General features: G+C 49.3%; 2 protein-coding genes across 6 annotated transcripts in view; both read right to left on the minus strand.

Moving 5' to 3' along the window:
* Positions 1 to 1,960: 1,960 nt before the first annotated feature.
* Positions 1,961 to 10,657, minus strand: MRPS24 (mitochondrial ribosomal protein S24). 2 transcript variants are annotated; one of them, XM_043588321.1, is made up of 4 exons: positions 10,396 to 10,657; positions 10,247 to 10,345; positions 10,050 to 10,161; positions 1,961 to 2,392 (listed from the first exon to the last, which is right to left on the minus strand). In XM_043588321.1, exons 1-4 carry the CDS (start codon positions 10,432 to 10,434, stop codon positions 2,109 to 2,111), a joined length of 534 nt encoding a protein of 177 aa, XP_043444256.1. In that variant the 5' UTR covers positions 10,435 to 10,657; the 3' UTR covers positions 1,961 to 2,108. The 2 variants fall into 2 exon arrangements, with proteins under 2 accessions (XP_043444256.1, XP_043444257.1); XM_043588322.1 differs by having other exon boundaries at positions 10,247 to 10,315; positions 10,396 to 10,656.
* Positions 10,658 to 18,255: 7,598 nt separating this feature from the next.
* The window catches only part of LOC122487615 (up-regulator of cell proliferation), a 57,789-nt gene continuing 53,194 nt past the window's right edge, over positions 18,256 to 22,850 (minus strand). For all 4 annotated transcript variants that reach the window (XM_043588319.1, XM_043588318.1, XM_043588317.1 and 1 more), the window contains one exon: positions 18,256 to 21,416. In XM_043588319.1, coding sequence (XP_043444254.1) covers positions 18,823 to 21,416 — 2,594 coding nt within the window. In that variant the 3' untranslated portion in view covers positions 18,256 to 18,822. The remainder of the gene's footprint in view (positions 21,417 to 22,850) is intronic.

Here is a 22,850-nt window from a genome sequence, read left to right on the forward strand (position 1 = left end):
AGGGAGGGAAGGGGACTGGGCAGTTTTTGTCTAAGGGTACAAATTTACCCTTAGAAGATTAAATGAGCCCTAGAGATACAATGCACAATACAGTGAATATAGACAATGTTGTATTATAATCAACAAACTTACTAGGAACGTAGAACTTCATTATTCCAACAACTAAAAAGACAGAATAATTCTGTAATATGACAGAGCTGCTAATTGTTGCAATCATGATATGTATCAAGATACATATGTACATTTAAGGTGTACATGTTAACTTGATACATTTAAGATGTACATGTTAAGTTGATACACCTTAAATTTATACAATATGTCAAATACATTTCAATTAAAAACTGGATCAGGGTCAAGATCTGGGTGAGTAATGGTGATTATCAAAGCAAGGCTGCACATCAGGGTCACAGTCTGGACCTGTGTCAGTTACGGATTTGAATAAGGTTCAGGGTCAAGGTCAGGGTTAGGTGAAGTTTCATGGTCAGTATGTGGGTTGATCAGAGTCATGAGGGTCAGGGACATGATCAAATCCAGCTGAGGTTCAGTTAGATCACTTTTAGGGTAAGGGTCAAAGTGTTATGGTGAGAATCAGGAGGATGGTGAGGGTCAAATTCACATGAAATCCAGGGTCATGGTCAGTGTCAGAGTGGAGGTCAGAAGGGTCAGAATCAGGTCAAGGTTGAGTTTTGTCAGTAGGGTGTGAAGGTATCTCAGGGCCTGAATGACAATCAGTCTTATCAATCGAAGGTTGTTGACTGTTAGAATCAGGGTTACAATCAGGGTTAAGAATAGGGGCAGATCTGTGCAAGGGAGAGTCTGGGTGATGGTTGAGTTTCAAGGTGAAGGTCAGAGTCCACTTTATCACTGAAGGAAGATCAGGGATAGGGTCAAATTTAAATGACTTTCAGTTTTATGGTCAAGGTCATAAGAATCTGGATCAGGATTATGGTCAGAGTCAAAGCAAGCAACTCCTAACTTGGGAGTTACGATGAGGTCAGTCAGGGTCACGGTAAGGATCAGATAGCATTAGAATGTTTTCAGAAACTCAAACTGAGAGGGTTATATGAGGGACATGATCAAAGTCAGTGTCAGAGTCAGACATGATGCCAGGAGGATCCCACTGAGACCCTCAGGGAAGAGTGAAGTTGAGTGATGGTCAAGTGGTAGGTAGGACTAGAGAGAGCATTTCTGTTGGAGTGAGAGTAGAGCTTTAGGGTAGAATCAGAGGGTAATGAGTCAAGGTCAGAGTTGGGAGTAGGATATGTGAGGTTGAAGTTCAAGGTTAAGTGTATCAAGGTGAGGGTCAAGGTCAGAGTCAGAGTGAAATTGGTCAGCAATTCCTGCCCCACCACCCAGCACCATATGCAGTTTTTGCAAATGCCACTTTCTGAAATGCTCTCTCCCACTGAGCTATAGGTCTACCTCCCTCACCTGCTTGGAGTCATGCCCACCTCCACAGAGACACAAGTGTCATGGAGGCAGGGATCCTGGAACAGAATGTTTTGTTCACTGATGGATTCCGAGCAATCAGAAGAGTCTGTGGCACAGAGTCGCTGCTCTGTTGAAATCTTGTGTAATAAAACAATGGGTACGCATTAGGGTGTTTCTGGGCGGCGGGGGGGAGGGGGAGGTGCATCTGCAAATAAACTGTACCCAGTCGTTCTCTCTGTGGGAGAATTACAAGAAACTTTCATGGTGGACACATGTATATATTGTTTAAAATTATTTAAACTCAACATTATTTTATAATCACCAAAAACGGATCTTTCCATTTTGAGAGAAAACAAAGAACTTTCAGTAAAGTTCCTGATAAAGTGATTGGCACAAGATAATCATTGCATTGCAGCTGTTACCCAAACCTCGAACAACTGGCGGCCTGGCCTGTCTGGGAGCCTTGGAGCACCCTCAAAAGGACTCTATTCCAGTTCTCTAAAGAGTAAAGACAAACCAAGAGGCAAGACAACATGGAAAGTATTTATTGAACAGCAGCTTTGAAAATGAATCCTCAGTTCACTGAAGGGATACATTTTCCCCATTCCCACTTCACCCCTTTCCCACACATTCCTGTCCTTGGCAGGCTCAAGCCTGATGCAAAAAAAGTGACTGTGCTAGATGTACTTGTACACAACCTTGGAGGGCACAGTTTGGAGGTGCAGACGGACAGGACATTTGTAAAAGTGGGAGAGCAGAGTTTCACTGTAACCCACCAGGAAGTAGAACTTGTATGCAGGCAGCTGCCTCAGGACCAGGGCACAGATCTCCACCTGATTAGCCCGGCGCTTCAGGATAACCTGGTCAGCCAGACACCCTGGAAAAGTGCCCAGCATGAACTTTCGAAGGAAAACATCCTCCACTGTTCGCTCTGCAGCATGGTCCTCCCCATCCAGGTTACCTGAAGAGAGAAGGGCACCGTGAAGAATCAGCAAAACCTCCGGAGGTAACATCCAAGAGCCCTTGGCACTCAATTCCACCCCCCACCCTGGCTTCTTCTCTTTTCTTCCATAAGTGAAATAAAAAGAGTACCACTTTAAAGTCCAAAGTACAGGGGGGCCAACATGGCAGAGAAGTAGGGGGACCCGAAGTTCCCTCGTCTCTCAAACAAAGCAGTGTTGAAGCCAAAGGACTTTGAACTCCAAGAGTCCAGAAGGCAAAGTGACAAAGTAGCTTCCAGGGACCCACTGGGACAACCTGACAGGCCATAGGTGCATGATTGTGAACTGGGAGAGAGAAAATGAACCGAGTGGAGGGATCCCCTTCTGCAGAGAGACAAAGGGAAGAGAAACAGAGGCTGGGGAAGCATAGGACTGTATTTGGACAAGAGAAAATCATGGACCAGGAGGAAGAGATCCACTCTCTTACTGCGGGGCTTACTCTGGGGGCTGGCTGCCCTGACCGCGCACCTGGGGAGGAGCGGGAGCCTGCCCAAGACTGGTGGCTAGGTCAGAGACACAGTCTGCAGTAGGAGAAAGCGATCCCCTCCCTGGAATGCTGTGGGAAGAAGGCATACATCTGCTCAAAGCACAAAGACTGCCTGCGCCTGCCAGCCAGAGACCATATATCGGGCGGTGCCAAGCAGCACTTCCCCAGTACTGGGGTGCATGGAGCAGGAGTTTGAATCCCAGCCAAGCACCAGGGAGTCACAGGAGTCAGCAGAGCGGGGCAAACCGCCTCTTTTGCACCCATGGCACAGTGAGGACGGCTCGAACAGAGTGGTTTGGGACACCCGGTCTGTGGAGGAGAGACTGGGGTGTCGCCATTTTTCTCCCCATCACCACCAAGGTGGGTCCTCAGGGATCAGACAGCAGGGCCCCCAGTGGAGGCGGGACCCACCTACACCAAACCATGCCCCTCTGTGCCGGGTAACTACGAATCTACTAGATACTCGAGCAGGCTTGATGCTAAAGACCAGACAGATAGATGCTCCTCCAGACCTGTGCTGCTGCACTGCCTGGATTAATTCTCAGACAATTCTTATTATATAGATATATTCTTCCTTTTTTCCTTCTCATATCTTCCCTCCTCCAATCGGGTTATTCTGGTTGTTGGTTTGTTTAAGCAGACACATTTAATCTATTCTTTTGATACATGTTCTACACCTCCTTTTTTTATTTTCCTTTCTCTCTCTCTGGATTAAGCCGTATAGTTTCTCTGACTGGTCAATTTTTATTTTTTCTTTTTCCCTGTCCCTGTCATTTCTTTGTATGGGATAAGGCCTCTTCAATCAGCACCACCTCCACCCTGCTGTTTACTTGTAGCTGGTGTTTCTGGTTTTTTGTTTTTGGGGTTTTTTTGTGTGTGTTTGTTTTTGTTTTCTGTTTTTTTGTTTGTTTTCCTATTAAGGGCTACTTCAGCAAACAAATCAAAGCACAACTGATGGAGGGTTCAAAACATCACTATGAGTAGGGAGATAAGGTAACCAAAGTCACAACAACAGAGAGCAAGTAACACACTCCAAAAAACACCTCCTGAAGGGCCAGGCCCTGGACAGTGTATCACTCCTCTTTAATATAGTAGTGCTTGCAGGTGCAGGACACATAACAACGTTTTAAAACACAAACAACATAACTGAACAAGATAAAATAATAGTCATAAGAATAATCGCTGGGTTTGAAAAAAGCATACAAGACAGCAGAGAATCTATTGCTGCCAAGATCAAGGAACTAAAAAATAGTTATGATGAATTAAAAAAAATGCAATAAATGAGGTGCAAAATAAACTAGAGGCAGTGACAGCAAGGACTGAAGAGGCATAGGGGAGATTAAATGAAACAGAAGATAAAATTATGGAAAAGGATGAAACTGAGAAAAAGAAAGATAAAAAAATTCTGGATCACAAGGGGAGAATTAGTAGTAGTAAGTGATTCAGTGAAACCGAACAATATCTGTATCATAGGAGGTCCAGAAGAAGAAGAGAGAGAGAAAGGGGCAGAAGCTGTACTTGAAGAAACCATAGCTGAGAACTTCTCCCATCTGGGGAAGGAAACAGAATTGAAATCCAGGAGGCATCCGAATCACCTTTCAAACGTAACTTAAATAGATTTCTGCACGACATATCATAGTGAAACTGGCAAAATACAAAGTTAAAGAGAGAATTCTGAAAGCAGTCAGGGATAAACAGGCCTTAACCTACAAGGGTAGACACATAAGGGTAGTAGCAGACCTATCTACTGAAACTTGGCAGGCCAGAATGGAGTATAGGAAATATTCAATGTGATGAGCAGGAAAAATATGCAGCCAAGAATCCTTTATCCAGCAAGCCTGTCATTCAGAATAGGAGAGATAAAGGTCTTCCCAAATGAACAAAAACTGAAGGAATTCATCACCGCTAAACCAGCCGTACAAGAGATCCTAAGGGGGACACTGTGAGTGAAATGCTGCAAAGACCACAAAGGACCAGAGACATCACTACAAGCATGAAATCTATGGATAATACAAAAACTCTAAACCCATATCTTTCAATAATAACACTGAATGTAAATGGACTAAGTGCTCCAACCAAACGACATAGGGTATCAGAGTGGATAAAAAAAACAAGACCCATCTATTTGCTGTCTACAAGAGACCCATTTTAGACCTGAGGACACCTTCAGATTGAAACTGAGGGGATGGAGAACTATCTATCATGCTCCTGGAAGTCAAAAGAAAGCTGGAGTACCCATACTTCTATCAGACAAACTAGATTTTAAACTGAAGGCTGTAACAAGAGAGGAAAAAGGGAAGTATATAATAATTACAGGGTCTATCCATAAGGAAGAACTAACAATTATAAATGTCTATGCACTGAATTCGGCAGCACCCAAACAGATAAAACAACTAATCACAAACATAAACAACCTTATTGATAAGAATGTGGTAACTGCAGGGGCAGTTTAACACTCCACTTACAACAATGGACAGGTCATCTAGACAGAAAATCAATAAAGAAACAATGGCCCTGAATGATACACTGGACCAGATGGACTTAACAGATACATTTAGAACTTTTCATCCTGCAGCAACAGAATATACATTCTTCTTGAGTGCACAGGGAACATTCTCCAAGATAGATCACATACTGGGTCACAAAACAGCCCTCAATAAATATGAAAGAATTGAGATCATACCATGCACACTTTCAGATCACAATGCCATGAAACTTGAAATTAATCACAGGACAAAGTTTGAGAAACCTCCAAATGCATGGAGGTTAAAGAACATCCTACTAAAGAACGAATGGGTCAACCAGGCAATTAAAGAAGAAATTTAAAAATACATGGAAACCAATGAAAACGAAAACACAACAATCCAAACCCTTTGGGATGCATCAAAGGCAGTCCTAAGAGGAAAATACATTGCAATCCAGGCCTATCTCAAGAAACAAGAAAGATCCCAAACACAAAAATCTAACAGCACACCTAAAAGAACTAGAAGCAGAACAACAGAGAAACCGAAACCCAGCAGGGGAAGAGAAATAATAAAGATCAGAGCACAAATAAACAATATAGAATCCAAAAAAAACAGATCAATAGATCAATAGAACCAAGAGTTGGTTTTTTGAAAAAATAAACAAAATTGATAAACCCCTAGCCAGACTTCTCAAAAAGAGAGAGGATCCAAAGAGATAAAATCATGAATGAAAATGGATTTATCACAACCAATCACTCAGAAATAGAAGCAATTATCAGAGAACACTATAAAAAATTATATGCCAACAAACTGCACAACCTGGAAGAAATGGACAAATTCCTGGATACCCACAACTATCAAAACTCAAACAGAAAGAAACAGAAAATTTGAACAGACCCATAACTAGTGAAGAAATTCAATCATCAAAAATCTGCCAACAAATAAGAGTCCTAGACCACATGGCTTCCAAGAGAATTCTACCATACATTTAAAGCACAGTTAATACCTATCCTTCTCAAGATGTTCCAAAAAACAGAAACAGAAGGAAAACTTCCAGACTCATTCTATGAAGCCAGCATTACCCTGATTCCCAAACCAAAGACCCCACAAAAAAGGAGAATTACAGGCCAATATCCCTGATGAACATGGATGCAAAAATTCTCAATGAAATACTAGGAAATCACATTCAACAGCACATAAAACGAATTATTCACCATGCAAATGGGATTCATTCCTGGGCTGCAGAGCTGGTTCAACATTCGCAAATCAATGTGATACATCACATTAATAAAACAAAGGAGGAGAACCATATGATCCTGTCAATTGATGCAGAAAAAGCATTTGACAAAATACAGCATCCTTTCATAATAAAACCTGCAAGAAAGTCGGGATGGAAGGAACATACTTAAAGATCATAAGAGCCATAGATGAAAAGCCCACAGCTAACATCATCCTCAATGGGGAAAAACTGAGAGCTTTCCCCCTGAGGTCAGGAACACGACAGGGATGTCCACTCTCACTGCTGTTAACATAGTGTTGGAAGTGCTAGCATCAGCAATCAGACAACAAAATGAAACAAAAGGCATCAAAACTGGCAAAGAAGAAGTCAAACTTTCACTTTTCGCAGATGACACGATTCCCTATACGGAAAACCCGAAAGACTCCACCAAAAGACTGCTAGAACTGATACATGAATTCAGCAAAGTCGGAGGGTACAAAATCAATGTACAGAAATCGGCTGCATTTTTATACACCGATAATGAAACAACAGAAAGAGAAAAAAAACTGATCCCACTTACAACTGCACTAAGAACCATAAAATACCTAGGAATAAACCTAACCAAATATGTAAAAGCTCTATATGCTGAAAACTATAGAAAGCTTATGAAAAAAATTGAAGAAGACACAAAGAAATGGAAAAACATCCCATGCTCATGGATTGGAAGAATAAATATTGTTAAAAGGTCAATACTACCCAAAGCAATCTACACATTCAATGCAATCCCAAAACTGCACCAGCATTCTTCTCAAAGCTAAAACAAACAATCCTAAAATTTGTATGGAACCACAAAAGACCCCAAATAGCCAAAGTATATTAAAGAAGAAAACCAAAGCAGGAGGCATCACAATCCCAGACTTTAGCCTCTACTACAAAGTCGTAATCATGGTATTGGCACAAAAACAGACACATAGACCAATGGAATAGAATAGAGAACCCAGAATTGGACCCACAAAGTATGGTCAACTAATCTTTGACAAAGCAGGAAACAGCATCCAATGGAAAGAAGACAGTCTCTTCAGCAAATGGTGCTGGGAGAACTGGACAGCAACATGCAGAAGAATGAAACTAGACCACTTTATTACACCATTCACAAAAATAAACTCAAAATGGATGAAAGACCTAAATGTGAGACAGGAAACCATCAAAACCCTAGAGCAGAAAGTAGGCAACAACCTCCTCAGCCACAGCAACTTCTTGCTCAACACATCTCCAAAGGTAAGGGAATTAAAAGCAAAAATGAACTATGGGGACCTCATCAAGATAAAAAGCTTCCGCACTGCAAAGGAAACAATCAACAAAACTCAAAGGCAACCGATGGAATGGGAAAAGATATTTGCAAATGACATATCGGATAAAGAGTTAGTATCCAAAATCTATAAAGAACTTACCAAACTCAGCACCCAAAAAAAACAAATAACCCCGTGAAGAAATGGGCAGAAGACATGAACATTTCTCCAAAGAAGACATCCAGATGGCCAACAGACACATGAAAAGATGCTCAACGTCACTCATCATCAGGGAAATACAAATCAAAGCCACACTGAGATACCACCTCACGCCAGAGTGGCTAAAATGAACAAATCAGGAGACTATAGATGCTGGAGAGGATGTGGAGAAACGGGAACTCTCTTGCACTGTTGGTGGGAATGCAAACTGGTGCAGCCACTCTGGAAAACAGTGTGGAGGTTCCTCAGAAAATTAAAAATAGACCTACCCTACAACCCAGCAATAGCACTGCTAGGAATTTACCCAAGGGATACAGGAGTGCTGATGCATAGGGGCACATGTACCCCAATGTTTATAGCATCACTTTCAACAATAGCCAAATTATGGAAAGAGCCTAAATGTCCATCAACTGACGAATGGATAAAGAAGATGTGGTTTATATATACAATGGAATACTACTTGGCAATGAGAAAGAATGAAATCATGCCATTTGCAGCAAAGTGGATGGAACTGGAGGGTATTATGCTGAGTGAAGTAAGTCAGTGAAAGAAGGACAGATATCACATGTTTTCACTGATATGTGGAACTTGAGAAACTTAACAGAAGACCAGAGGAGAAGGGAAGGGGGAAAAAAGTTACAGAGAGGGAGGGAGGCAAACCACAAGAGACTCTTAAATACAGAGAACAAACAGGGTGGATGGGGGGGGGGGGGGGAATGGGTGATGGGCATTGAGGAGGGCACTTGTTGGGATGAGCACTGGGTGTTGTATGTAAGCCAATTTGACAGTAAATTATATTTAAAAAAAATTTTTTTGGTTCAAAGTACATTATTTCATTAAATTCCCGAACAAATCCTGTGAAGTAGATATTATTGGTTATCCTTGTTTTACAAAATAGAAGAGCAAGGCCTTAACAGGGCACAAAACCCAGATGATCCTTTTTGTCTAGCCCTTTCACACTCTTTCTGGGCTCCTTATAGAAGCACTGGCCACCCTTTGGTCCCGAGAGATGAGGCCACCAGCTTCAGAGATAGGGGCCATGAGCTCTCTCACCAGCCAGGTACGCAGTCTCAACCAGTGGATTCTCAGTATAGCTCCTGCAACTCCTGCACATCTTAGAGCATCCACACCCATCCCCAGACCTTAGGACCAGAACCTGAACAGGGTGGAGGGCAGTCATGTGTATTTTAAGTAAGTTTTCTAGACAGATGGATCTCAACACATCCAAAAGCTGAGAACCCTCATAATGAAGAAAATACAGCTGATCCTAATCAGCTAATGGTTATATTCTATAAAATCACCATGAACAACGAAGTAGGGAACATTGAACCATCGCTCCTGGGGGAAATACAGGGTTACGTTTCTGTATGCCCTTGATTAAGATATTTTGGTCAACACATCAATACGTAACTTCGTTTCACATGTTTCTGTTTAAAGACACCTTGTTTAATACAAGGCGATTAACACTGAACTCTCTGTCAGCAGCATTGTAACTCATGCCTGAAAGAAAGCCCACCCGACGTGCAGATTTTCTCTGCAATGTGTGTCACACCCTTCTTGTGCTTCACGGTTCAGCATCTGGGCTATTTTAAGGCGGTGGAATCACCGACGAAAAGCACAAAATCGTAAAAACGGAGCACTAGCAGATCTCAAAAAGAACACTTGTTTACAGCACGGACGCTGAAACAAGAAGGCAAAGCCTCGCTCAACCTCAGCGGAGGAGTACGCGAGGTCGCTGCGCTGCCCCGTCTAAGAATGAGGGTGACAGCACACGCCGCACACAACTCACGAATATGAAATCTGGAAATAAAACCTGTGAAAAAGTAGGAGCTGAAAGAAGCCTCTTGCACGTGTTTATCTCACGCTGTGTCACAGGCCGCAGCCGAGAACTTCTCCTTCCCACAGCCCCCAGCACAGCGGCCCCCGCTGCCCCCTCACCTGTATGCAGCGACAGCCAGCCCTTGCGGTGAGCGATGTAGTGCGGAGCATGCGCCTCCTCGTAAGTCACCGGCTTGTCCCCCTTGCCCACTCTGACTCGGGCCGCCCGGTTCTAGAAGCAGGGAGGGGCCGTGACACTGAGATCACCCACCGACCCAAGCCGCGGCCACACCGCCCACGCGCCCGGCCGTGCTCACCTTAGTGCAGACCGCTGACGTGTGCAGGGCGCACCAGGAGCACGGCAGCTCTCGGCTCCAAGACAGCGCCTGTGAGATAAGGAGTACGTGACACGGAGACTAAGGCCCCGACCACGAACCGCAGGACCCCGCCAGCGTCGCTCACTCACCCGCAGCCTGAGCCCGCGGAAGCACACGGGCGCCGCCATCTTGGGCCAAGCGCAACGCGCCGGATGTACCACGGCGCCGGGAGGGGAGACGGGGCGGGGCGAGCTCAGGGCAAAGGTCAACCCTCGGGAGGCTACGATGGCAGACTAGACCAAATCGGATCCCGCGCTTGGCCGGGTTCGACCCCGCGGAATTGGCGGGGTCTCCCGATCGGGGCAGGAACCTGTCTGCGGGGGTGGGGCCTTGCCTCCCGGCTGGGGCGGGGCTTGTCTTCGTGGGCAGGCCCGCTAGTGGGCGGGGTCTCTATGTCGGGGCGGGACCTCCCGGGCGCTGAGGGGCCGCCGAGCAGCAGCAAGACGGGTGGGGCTTCTCAGTCGGAGCGGGTCTGCTCGCGTGCTTGCTGCTTGTCCCGGGCGAGGCTGCTGAAGGTCTGGGTCTCTCAGCCAGGGCGGCCCCGCAGGCAGGTAGGCGGGGTCTCTCCGGCCCGGGCGCAGCCTGACTTCAGTGGCAGGTCGGCGGGCTCCTCCTCTGGGAGCAATGCTGGGAGCTGGACTTCCCCGCAACAAGCAGCCCAGGAACGCCTAGCCATGCACCTCTCCTCGGCCTGCCACGGTCGGCGTGTGCGCGGTGGTTCAGGTTCGGAACGTGGGTGGTGCGGAGGTGAAGTCTCGCCCTCCTGGAGCTCGCACCGGCAGGGAAAGGGCCTCCGGGACAGCTTGGCGTTCGCCGGACTTGGACGTACCGCTCTCTCACCGGAGCCCTTGGGAGCCCTTGGGACTCGGATGTGAGCGGAGCTCGTCCCCAGATTCTAGAAATCAGGCTGCTGAGTTCTGCCTCCAAATAATATTATTTAAAAATAAAAGGAAAGGGGCGCCTGGGTGGCTCAGTCAGTTAAGCGTCTGACTTGAGCTTGTGTTTCGTGGGTTCGAGCCCTGGGATCTGACAGCTCAGAGCCTGGAGCAGCTTCGGATTCTGTGTCTCTCTCTCTCTGCCCCTCCCCCGCTCACACTCGGTCTCTCAAAAACAAACAAACATTTTTAAAAGTTTCTTAATAAAAATAAATTTAAAAAAATAAAAACCCCTTCTGGCTTGTATCCACAAAAAGAAGAAATACGTTTTGGTTAAAACTTAACCCAGTTCTTTGGGGGAATAGGTAGGGTTTCACATGGGCCCAAACCCTAGTGTCTTGTTCTTGGGGAAGGAAATGTGTAAGAAAAGGCTGGATAGTAAGGAAATTCATACTCAAACCAGAGCATTGTGGCTGTAATCGGGTATCCAGTAATTGTTATCAGAGGGGAAAAATAGCAACACTGGGTATCTTATTTCAGAACTCCTCACAGAAATGGAAAAGCCTGGACTCGAGTCCGGCCCAGGTGTGGCAGTCTTTGTGGAACTGAGCCTCAGCTCCACAATCTAGAAGATGTGTTTTATTAGCACAACTACCTCATAGAGCTGTTACGATAAATGATTGTTATTGATAGGCTGAATGATATGGAATTCCAACATTTGGCCATTTTTGACCTACATCATTGACCCTAATGCTGCTTGTATACTCCTGTGGTTTCTCATGGTAGGGAGGACTGGATTGTCATCTACGTGGAGGGGAAATAGAAGCAAAAGTGGATGGTGAGTTACCCAAGATGACACAGGGGAGGGGCAGAGGGACCAAGATATGTCTCTTGGCTTGCAGCCACTGTATTTTCCATAATAAAGATTTCTGTGACAACTAGAAGCTCAAAAACAATCTTCATCAAGGGACAGCATCTCTCATGTCCAACTCACTAGAAATGTTTTATTTCTAAATTTTTAAACTGTGGCCTCCAACTGCTCTGCATACTGGATAAGGAGATAGAACAAGAATGATCTGTTCTCCAATCACAATACTTTCCAGATAAGGACCTTTTCCCAAAGGACCTTTTTTTTTTCTTTAGGCTCCACGCCCAGCATTGGGCCCAATGTGGGGCCTGAACTCACACCCCTGAGATCAAGACCTGAGCTGAGATCAAGAGTTGGATGCTTAGGGGCACCTGGGTGGCACAGTTGGGCGTCTGACTTCAGCTTACGTCAAGATCTCTCAGTTCAAGGGTGTGAGCCCCACATCATGCTCTGTGCTGACAGCTCAGATCCTGGGGCCTGCTTCAGATTCTGTGTCTCCCTCTCTCTCTGCCCCTCCCCTGCTCATGCTCTATCTCTCAAAAATAAATAAACATTTAAAAAAAAATTTTTTAAGAGTCAGATGCTTAATGGACTGAGCCATCCATGCGCCCCCTCAAAGGACCCTTTTAAACTGACATTTTTTTTCTTTTAAAGTTTCCATAAAGTTTGATAATTTCATAATTTGAAAAGTTTTAAATCTGCCCAACATGCTGAGGAATATGGGATCTGGTATGTGAATTATAGGCTCCTGGCTGTGCAACTTAGGCAAGTGACTTGACCTTTCCAGAGCTTCAGTTTCTCTCATCTGTAAAATGGGAACAATGACAGTTGTGAAAATTACATTGTAAATGCAACTAATAAATGTTTTTTAAAAAACAGAATAAAGCCAGGGTGCCTGGCTAGCTCAGCCTGTGGAGCATGCCACTCTTGATCTTGGGGTTGTGAGTTTGAGCCCATGTTGCAGGTAGAGTCCCTGACGTGTACATCTGCTTAGGGAGATGAACTTAATATGAAGGATTCATGAGGGCTCACAGGAACACCACGCTCCCCAGAGAAAGGAAGGCTGGTGTTCCAGCGAAGGTGATTTCTGAATTCTACTGGAGCAGCAGGCGGCAGTGCAGGGCTGCTGGGCAGAGGCGCCTCTGGTTCATTTCATCCTCAAGGCGTCAGGCAGTCACACCCTCAAATTTATGTTTGTCTTCATGTCACTGTCCCTTAGGCCTTGTTTGAGGGTGGGTCTTGTGTGTTTGCATGATTAAAATAACTGAAAAAATTTATTTAAGCATCAGTATCAATTTTCACATTGTTTTAAATCACCAGTGGAAAAAGCTTAATGGGTGTTTTATTTTTCTGTAATTGCCATTGGTTAGTGTTTTCATGTACTTTGCTTCTCCCATAAACCCTGTAAAGGAGGCAATATTGTCCAGGTTTTGCAGAAAAGAAGATAGAGGTCAGAGAGTCACCTGAGGTCACAGAACCAGCCAATAGTAGCAAGCCTTCTTGTTCCAAAGTGTGTGATTATTCCTTATTTGGGGTTTTCCCCTCCCTGGGTGGGCATGAACATTCAGAACCATGTAGGATGGGGGAATGGCCTGGATTTCTGGAGGTGGGTGCAGAAGGCTCAGTGCTGGCCCTGGGGGACCTCCTAGAAATGGAGTAGCCACCTTTAGGAACAAGGGACCCACACAAAGGGCCCTCCTGGGTCCCCAGACCAGAATCCTGGGAAGATGAGGGTGTACACCTGTTTTTTCTCAGATGTGAGCCTCTTTGCTCTCCTCATGATAGTACCAGGAAGAGCTAGGGTCACCTGTATGCTTTCAAAGTGGTAGTGTCTGCTCGTTTGAGTCTACTGGGCCCCACAGCACAGGTACAGAACTGGGGTGGAGGGGGCCATCCCCAAGCTTTCCCGGTGCTGCTTATATGATTCTGATGTGCAGCCAGGATTAAGTCCTAAACTCCAAGTTTATGTGGGAGTCTTCCAGAACCTAATTTGTAGAGATCCTTCTTGAGGACAGGCCTGTTTGGTGCTTCTCACAGCCCTTTTCTACCACTGGCTACAAGATCATGGCAGCGCTCACTCTGAGGGGCCTGGCCTTAGCCCAGTCCTACCACTCTTAGGCCACAAGGCAGAGGAGGGGGGTGCTGCAAGTCTCTGAGACAGCCCAGTGGGCTCCAGCACAGCTTACAGGTGCACCTGTATTCGAGGATAGAGTGCCGGCCAGGCTGCGGGACAACATTGGGTGAGACAGAGACTCTGGGCCCAGCTGGACTTGCAGAAGGCAGTCCAGCCTGGAACGTGGTTTCATGTCCCGGAAGTCACCAGAATCTAGCCTCAAGGATGGATGCTTTCCTGTTGGATGCAGGATTAGCCGAGACAACCCCATTCGTTTGGACTTATCCTAACTCAGAACTGCTGACGTTTTTGCATTTTGTAAACCTCTGCTAAATCTGGTTCTTCATACTCCCGGTAATTCATCTCCTAGTGACCAAACATTCACCAGAGGTTTTCAGCTCTGTTGTGGAACTAAGCCGAACCACCACTGACATCCAGTTACAGCAGAGTCTTGAATTGTCCTGTTTCTTGCACAGATAGCCAGAGGGGCTCTGATCTCAGTTCCCCCACCTCCGCTCTCCCTCTGCTGGGACCCAGGATGAAGGGGCAGGTTTGCTGGGTTAGTGATGTTCTGCTTTGGGGTGCCGAGGGAGGAGGCGTGGTCTCCTGCCAGCCAGGCCGGGTAGATGGGCCTCCTGTGTGCCAGCAGCTGGAGTTTTGCTCCCTGGTTCTCACACACCAGGCTAGATCTGGACACAAAAAATGAGCAAGAGGCTCTGCCTCCCACAGGGACCCCAGACAAGAGGGCAGAAAAGCAGACAAGTAAAAGGAGAAAAGACAAGGATGAGGACAAGGCACCCCTCAGAGGGTGGAATGGAGTGGGAGCTGCCACCTGAGGCCATCCTGAGAGAGGTGACAGCCAGAGTCTGCCAGGAAAGGAACAGGTAGGAGCCCCAGGCAGACAACAGTATGAACAAAGCCATGGGGCACAGAGTGTGGGTTGGCGGGCAGGAGGCCGCCAAAGTCAGGATCAAGGTCACCTGGGTCTCTTCTGTGGTCCTGACTCACCTGGGCCTATAAAGCTGCACTCCGGCGTAATTTGGATGAAGTCTTAGGAACTCAGGACAAGTTTATAGCCAAAATCATTTTTTTATTGACTGATTTAGAAAAAAAAAATAAAGTTTTGTTGTTTTTTTTTTAACTGGGCTAATTACATCTGAGGAGCTGGAGAGAGCTGCCGTATCAGGTTTACATTGGTGCAGATTTCTCAACACCAGCCCTCCTGTGTTTCGAGAAGTCTAAGATAATGTTGATTAGAAGACATTGCTTTAGGTACTATTAAGAAAGAGAAAGGGCTGGGGCACCCAGGTGGCTCAGTTGGTTGAGCATCCGACTTCGGCTCAGGTCATGATCTCACAGTTCGTGAGTTCGAGCCCCATGTCAGGCTCTGTGCTGACAGCTTGGAGCCTGGGTCCTGCTTCAGATTCTGTGTCTCCCTCTCTTTCTGCCCCATTCCCCACTCATGCCCTGTCTCTCTGTCTCTGTCTTAAAAATAAATAAAAGAGAAAGGGCTGCAAATTTTAAGATACCACTGATTACAAGATGTCCTGTTATAGGCACTTTCCTCTGCATAAGACTTGTGGGTGTGCAGTGCCGTGAGCACAGACTGGTTCCTCAAACACCAGGCTTGTGCACCCTCCCCAGAGCAGGTGCTAGTGGTGGCGGGGTAAGGCCTAGGGAAGTTGAGGCCACTGGCCTCACCCAGCGTGGCTGTGAAGACTTTGCTCAAGGGCAACATAATTAGCAGGAAGCAATGGCCCAGGTGCCCCACAGGCTGAGAGCTCTTCCCTGGGAGAGGGGCAGGCTCTCTTGTGCCTGGTCGCAGACTCCCAGGCACATTTACTCCATCACTGACTAACAGACTCCCCTGGGAGCTGCCTGTCCACCTTCTCTGAGTGGCTCTCCACCTCACCAAGCTTGGCTCCAAGGATATCAGTGCCCAGTAGCCCCGTGGCAAATCCCAGGGCCCCTCAGACCCTGATGTCTCCAGGAATGGGCAGGGCAAACTTAGACTTAGCGTTCCGAGCCCCAGGTCACTAGGCAAGGCCTAAGTATTGTAAAAACTAGAATCACAAGAGCAGCTCTGACTTCAGTGTGTGAAGGAGAACCCCTCGTGGAATTGAACATCACCTAAGAAAGGATTAGGGGAGATTTCTGGGAAAATCACTTGGCTCCAGCACAACCTCTCCTGTCCCTGCACCTGAGAGGTGACAGTCTTCTGACATTGCCCAGGCAGCTGCGGTGGGGGTGGGTGCAGTTACTGAGTATACCCACCAGTGGGGTCCTGTCTGAGGCAACCTCGTGCTCAGATTCTGTTACACCCTGTCTTCAGACTGGTCTGTTTGCAAAAGTTTAAACACTTTTAGCAAGGGGGGCACCTGGGTGACTCAATGGACTGAACATCCAACTCTTGATTTTGGCTCAGGTCATGACCTCACAGTTATTATGAAAATAAACACTTGTGGCAAATACTAGTTGCAATTTCACAGCATCTTAGGTCAGGGGGATATAATTTTCCAGATTACTAAGCAGTTATTAATCTATTTTGGATCCTGCATCCTTTTGAAACTCTGTTGAACTCTTTCCCCAGAAAAAAAAGCACACACGTAATTATCTGGAATTCAGTGATTAAATCTTTGGACAATGGAAAGACCCAACAAGGTCAAGAATCTTTGCTTAGTAGGAGCCACTAGGGATAACTTTCATTTCAGATTTCAGGAAGAGCTTGAATCAATTTTTAAGGGAAATGGTTGATATTCAAAAATTCTAAGCAAGGTTTCCAATGTCTGAACTTTGGACCCATGATGATCCTGGCTGATATTCTTACTGTGCTGGAGAAGCTACTGGGTAGTTCCCCAGCTTTACGGGAAGAAAGTAAGAAGAGGTTTTAGTATTTCCAGGTGAACCAACCCCTTACAATTTGTGTTAATGATCCTGAAGAGATGAGTTTCTAGTGCCTGAAGGTTAGAGGTTCTGAGTTTCAGAAGGGAAAAGGTTTTCCTAAATTTATAATGATATATTTTTTTAATGTTTTTATTTATTTTTAAGAGAGAGAGAGCAAGTGGGGGAGGGGCAGAGAAAGAGGGAGACACAGAACTCGAAGCAGGCTCCAGGCTCCAAGCTGTCAGCACAGAGCTCAACGTGGGGGGGCTTGAACTCATGAACCTTGAGACCATAACCTGAGCTGAAGTGGGATGTTTAACCAACTGAGCCCCCCAAGCGCCCCGGTTTTCCTAAATTAGCAAGAGGTCATGTTTTCAGCTTCCATCTGGTGCATCCAGAGCCAGGCTCCAAGGACCCAGGCACAGCACTGAACATCAGGGGAGCAGCAGCCTGGGCGTCCTGGAAGTACAGAAAAGGGCTTTGGGAAAGGGGTCCGGTCCAGAGGGCGCCCCCTTGTGGAGTCTGGCAAAGGAGAACAGGGAACACACGGAGGAGCTCCTGGTCACCACTGGGGGCCCAGTTCTTCCCCAAAGTCACAACTTATGGAAGGGAGGAAGCCCCAGAGCCTAAGCAGCAGACCCCCAGAGCTGGTGAGGGAGCGGGGCTGGGTTCCAGGGATCCTGAGGTGCCCCGGCTTCAGGGAGGGCCAACGCTGGCAAGGATCAGGCTGAAGCATCCATGGTGGAGGGGCTCAAGGTGACGTCAGGGAGGGAGCCTGGCCCACAGACAGGAAGCCAGATGAAGGGCGGACGCCAGGGTCTGGCTTGGGTCAGCCTGGCAGCTGCAGGGGTCCAGGGGTGACGACCCTGAGCAGGGTCCCATCAGGTCAGCCCCTCTCCCCACCCAGGTGTGTGGGACGAGGCTTCACTGCTCTAGGCCTCCCTTCGTAGCCTAGAAAGTGGGACCTTGATGGCCACACCCAGCGTGGCTGTGAAGACTTTTATTTCTGTGCTCCTGGTAACAGCCTGAGGGCAGACCTCTGTGTAAAGACAGGGGACAGCAGGGCAGCTGTAGGACACTTCTCTCAGGTGTCCCTCCCCCCCCCCCCCCCCATTACAGATGCTCTGTGTGCAACCTCCTTAGACACCGTGATCCTCTTTGAGGAAACAGAGGAACCTGTCACTATCACATGCACGTTCATTCACTCCACTCTTTTAACAAACATTTATTAAGCGCCTACAGTGCGCAGGGCCCTGTGCCAGGCCCTGGGGGTACAGAGTCAGGTCACACAGAGCCCCATCCCCAAGGAACTCACAGTCTGGGGCGGGGCAGACACGGCTGCAGGAGGTGGAGGGAGCCAGGGGGGACTCTCCATGGGGGTCAGTCGGGACCAGCAGGTCACGGAGGAAGGGCCTGCCTCCACTTCCTCAGGGCGGCGTCCAGCAACCCCCCCTCCTCACCCCTACCCCGTACCGGCTGGGCTGCAGGGTTACTACCCCCACCCCAAGGACGAAGGAAAGGGAGCCAGAGCACAGGGGCCTGGAAAGGAGCTGCACACGGAACAAACTCCTGCTGTGTGTGCACGCCCTGCCCCAGGGCCCCTTGGCTCCCGAGAGCATCTCTGAGCAGGTCTGTGCGGTCACCTCCCTCTCAACACTGTTTAGGGAACCCCAGCCCCCTCCCCCCAGGCTCTTGCCCTTCTCCCTTCTCACGGGGTCAGGTGCCGGGCACAGCCCCCACAGGCACACCACCTTCAGAACAGGCCCCCTCCTAACACTCAGAGCCGCCTCACCAGCTCAATGAGCTGCTGGATGTTTTTGTTCTGGTTGGACAGGCCGTTCCTGATGTTTTCCAGCAGACACCTCTTTAACTCAAAAATGGCCTCGCTGTACCCCAAGCTCACCGCAGCCATGGGAGGCACCCCATGCCACAGGCCAGGGATGTGCCAAACATGCTGCTTCTCAGGGTCACAAAAGGCCAGGTCGGCCAGCGTCCGGATGCCGTCCCCCTGCTTCTCCATCTGTGCGCCAGCTCTGCTCACGTCTCCAGGGGGATCCAGGAGCGGCCTCCTGTCCCGAGGCCTGGGGCCGGGGGCACACGCATCCTGGAGGTTCTGGTACACAAACTGATAGTTGGGCACGTGCCCCGTTTTCTCCAACCTCAGAAACGCGTGCAGAACAGCTGGTGGTATGTCCCTCGTCTCAGCCAGGCTCACCACAGTGATGTTGCTCAGCCCCATGAGCAGAGTGGCCAGGGAGGCCTCCAGCTCAAACCTCTCCCCGGCTGCGGTCAGGGCCCCGCCTATCAAGCCCCCAGAGTCTATCACCAGGATGTGGTCGCAGCCCAGATCCTGGCTGAAGTTCTCGGCCACGGTGACCAGCTGCATGAAGGCCCCTCGAGGGCCACACCCCCGCCCCGTGGCAAAGCGCAGCCCAAACATGGTGTTGAGAAGCGTGGACTTCCCAGTGCCCGGTGCACCCAGTGCCGACAGGACCACCAGGCGCGACCTCCTCTCCAGGCGAACGTGCAGCTCCTTCAGGAGCCCCGTGACCCAGTGCAGGGGGGTACTCAGCGTGCTGCCGTCGATCAGCTCCAAGGGCAGCCCCTTCAGCAGCAGCTCCAGGGCCAGGCCCGGGAAGTGGGCAAACCGCCTCTGGCCGGCCGGCAGCTTCCCTGCCTCCACCAGGCAGCTTTCTGCCTCGTAAAACTGTCCCATCTCCCGCAGGAAGTGCTCTACACCCAGGGGCTCAGGCCAGAGCAGCTCCCCGAAGTCCACCATGCCACAGTGCTTGGGTCTCAGGCTAAGAATGGTCTCAGGAGGCTGCCGCGGCCTTGGCTGGGCCACGCGAGCCAGTCCCCACTCCATCCACCTCAGGAAGTACTGCTTCTCAGCCAGTGAGGCGCTGCTGATGCCTGCGATGAACTCCTGCAGCCCCCAGGCAGGGTCCTGGCGGTTCTGCTGTGCACGAAGTTCTAGCAGCCGGTGCCCCAGCTCCGCCCTGCCCTTGTCAGGAGGGTCCCCTGCCCTCTGGGCCTGGCACAGCTCCTTCTCCACCTGGGCCGCCTTCCGCCAGGGGTCCCCCTGCAGCCACAGCTCGTCCCTGCGGTAGGCATCACAGTCCTTGATCCTCCTGGTGATGCGCTCCATACGCTGCTTTGCCCGCTGACACTCATCACAGTCCTCGTCCACCCTCAGCCCCAGCTTACGGGCCACGTGCGCCATCTCCTCCACAGACAACCTCCTGCAGGGGGACCGGGCCACGTGCGCCACGATGGAGCGGACCCTGCGCACGAAGCCTGCGCTGTCAGTGCTGCTGACCTTCACCAGTACGTGTGAGTGGTCCATCTTCAGCACCGGGATGAGCTTGTTCAGGAACCTGAGGTTTGTGTTCCGCTTCCCACGGTAGGGGCTCAGGATGAAATAGTACTTGGTGGCTGAGCCCCTCAGGGAGTAGAGCAGCTTATAGTCCTTCCTGCTGATGTTGTCGGTCAGGATGAACACGGCGGACGAGATCTCGGTCAAGAGCTTGAACTGCAGCCAGTGAGACCCGATGTCGCCCCGCAGGTTCAGAAAGGCCACGGGCTCCGGGAACACATCCAGGTCCTCCCTGCCGCTGGGGAGGAACCAGGAGACTTCCACCAGCCCATCTGCGATCTCCCGGGGGTTGGTGCCCACACTCAGGTCGCGATGCCAGAAGCAGTCTCGTGGCCGGTGGCTGGGGCTGAGCACAGCGTTGAGCAGCTGTGACTTGGAGTTGCTGCTGACCTCCATGCGCACGAAGGCGAAGGTGGGAGCCCGGGACAGCACCGCGCTGTCCTCTCGGAGGCCGCCCACACCCCGCGGGGGCTGCGCCCACCACGTCCGCACCACGGCCCTCAGGGCCCACAGCAGAAACGTGTGGTAGTGGTTCTCCGAGTCAGGCAAGACAAGAGGGAGTGCAAACTGGCACAGGGACATTTTCAGCACAATTTCCTGCTGCAGGAAACCATCTGAGGAGAGCAGAAGGGCACAGAGAAGGTCCAAGGGGTTCACAGGCGTGTCGGGCGTCGGCAGCTCTGAGAAGGAATAGATGTCCGCGGAGATGTCGTCAGCCGCGTCCCAGTAAATGATCTCCTCTTCCATCTGGCTCTCCTTCTCCATGGGCCTGGCGTCCGGGGGCACATCCAGCACCATGGTGGTGTTCCTGGCCTCAGCGTTGAGGGCCTGCAGCTTCCTGAGGAAATTCCAGGGCAGGTCTTTGGGGGCCTGAGGGGCCCAGTTTCTCATGCTGTCGCTGCTGATCTGCAGGGCGTCCTGGAGGCTGAGCTTCTGGGCCTGATAGGTCTCCAGCCCCAGCAGCGACAGCATCTCCTGCAGCCTGCTCCTCTCCGCTGTGGGGGGGTGGGGGGAGAAGACATCAGTGCTTACCCCACGCATCAGGGGCCCCGGTTACAGGTGGGATGGGGGACGGCCTCCCAAGGCCTGCCTGAGATCAAACTCACACCACCCCCAGACCCAAATACCACCAGACACGTTGGACATTAGAGAGAAGACACCAAGGGGCCACGTTTAAGAACTGGGAGAGTCCAGTCTACACGTCTGGTTTCTCCTGAAACCCATAAGACCCAGCCACACTGGGGCCCCAATTTAACCATGTAGAGTGCACAGCCATGCACCCACACATGGGACGCAGGACCCCTTCTCTGACCACACCCCCACCCCTGCCAAGTGACCCCATGGACTTTCCCCACACTCTGGGCCAGAAGCGGGGTCCCTGCACACTGTCACCAGGAATTTCCCACAAGCGACACAATCACTGAGTCACTCGGATTTTCCAGGTTACATTCTTTTCTTTTTACAAACAACTTGGAGGATTTTTAAAGGGAAAAGGAAGTTATCACTAGATAGAGAGTCACAGAAATCATAGCTAGCAACCAGTTTTGTGACTCTGAAGCCAATAATGTGGTTTTAATGTTACGGGGGTAAAATATTTGGTAGAGATTACCAGAAGTCTGCACTTACTTGTCCAGATCCCCAAATACCACCCAACACAGTACGAACTCTTAGCAAGCACTACACTCAGCACAGTAACTCCTCGAAAGGTTTCACCCACTGCCCCTGTTCTTGGGCGTGGCATCTGGCCAATTTCCATACTGCATAGGATTAGTATGCTGTCATGGTCCAATAAACGAACAATTAAAAAATGCAAATCCTACTGAGCTGCAGGCTTTTTTCCACTCCTTTCTCAAAAGAGAAAGCCTATGAAGTTACCCACATGTTCATATAAACCCTGAGAGGAGGCACAGCCCTGGTCCGGGGCCCTCCTGGGTGAGCAGCAGGACTCAGCCCTGGGACACAGGTGTCTCCTCCCCTGCAGGGGCCGCCTCTCTTCAGAACCTGCCCTGCGTTGGGAGGGGGTGGGGGTGCAGTGTGGCTGCAGTAACACAGGGCTGGTGAACTTGCTGCAGAAACAAAAGAGATGCATGGGGTCACACAGGAATAGAAAAGGTGCTGCTCAGGTCTCTTGAGTTTTGCCTGAATGAAACCAGGGACGTGGTTTTTCTTACCCAGACATGGAACAACGGTTTTTGTCTTTTAAGTAGCATGGTGGTGATGGGCAATGGGGAAAAGCCAGAACAAGAAACCTCACAGGCATCCATGCCTAGTGTGTGGCCCTTGGTGGGAGTGTCACAGAAACCACTGGAACAGCCAGAGGGCCCCCCCGGATCCCACTGCACTTTAGAACCACTGTTGGAGCAGGGGGTGCCTGGGGGGAGGGGGTCAGTCAGTTGAGGGTCTGACTTCGGCTGGGGTCATGATCTTGC

This window comes from Prionailurus bengalensis, chromosome A2, assembly GCF_016509475.1.
Source record: "Prionailurus bengalensis isolate Pbe53 chromosome A2, Fcat_Pben_1.1_paternal_pri, whole genome shotgun sequence".
In the NCBI taxonomy this organism is placed as follows: Eukaryota; Metazoa; Chordata; class Mammalia; order Carnivora; family Felidae; genus Prionailurus; species Prionailurus bengalensis.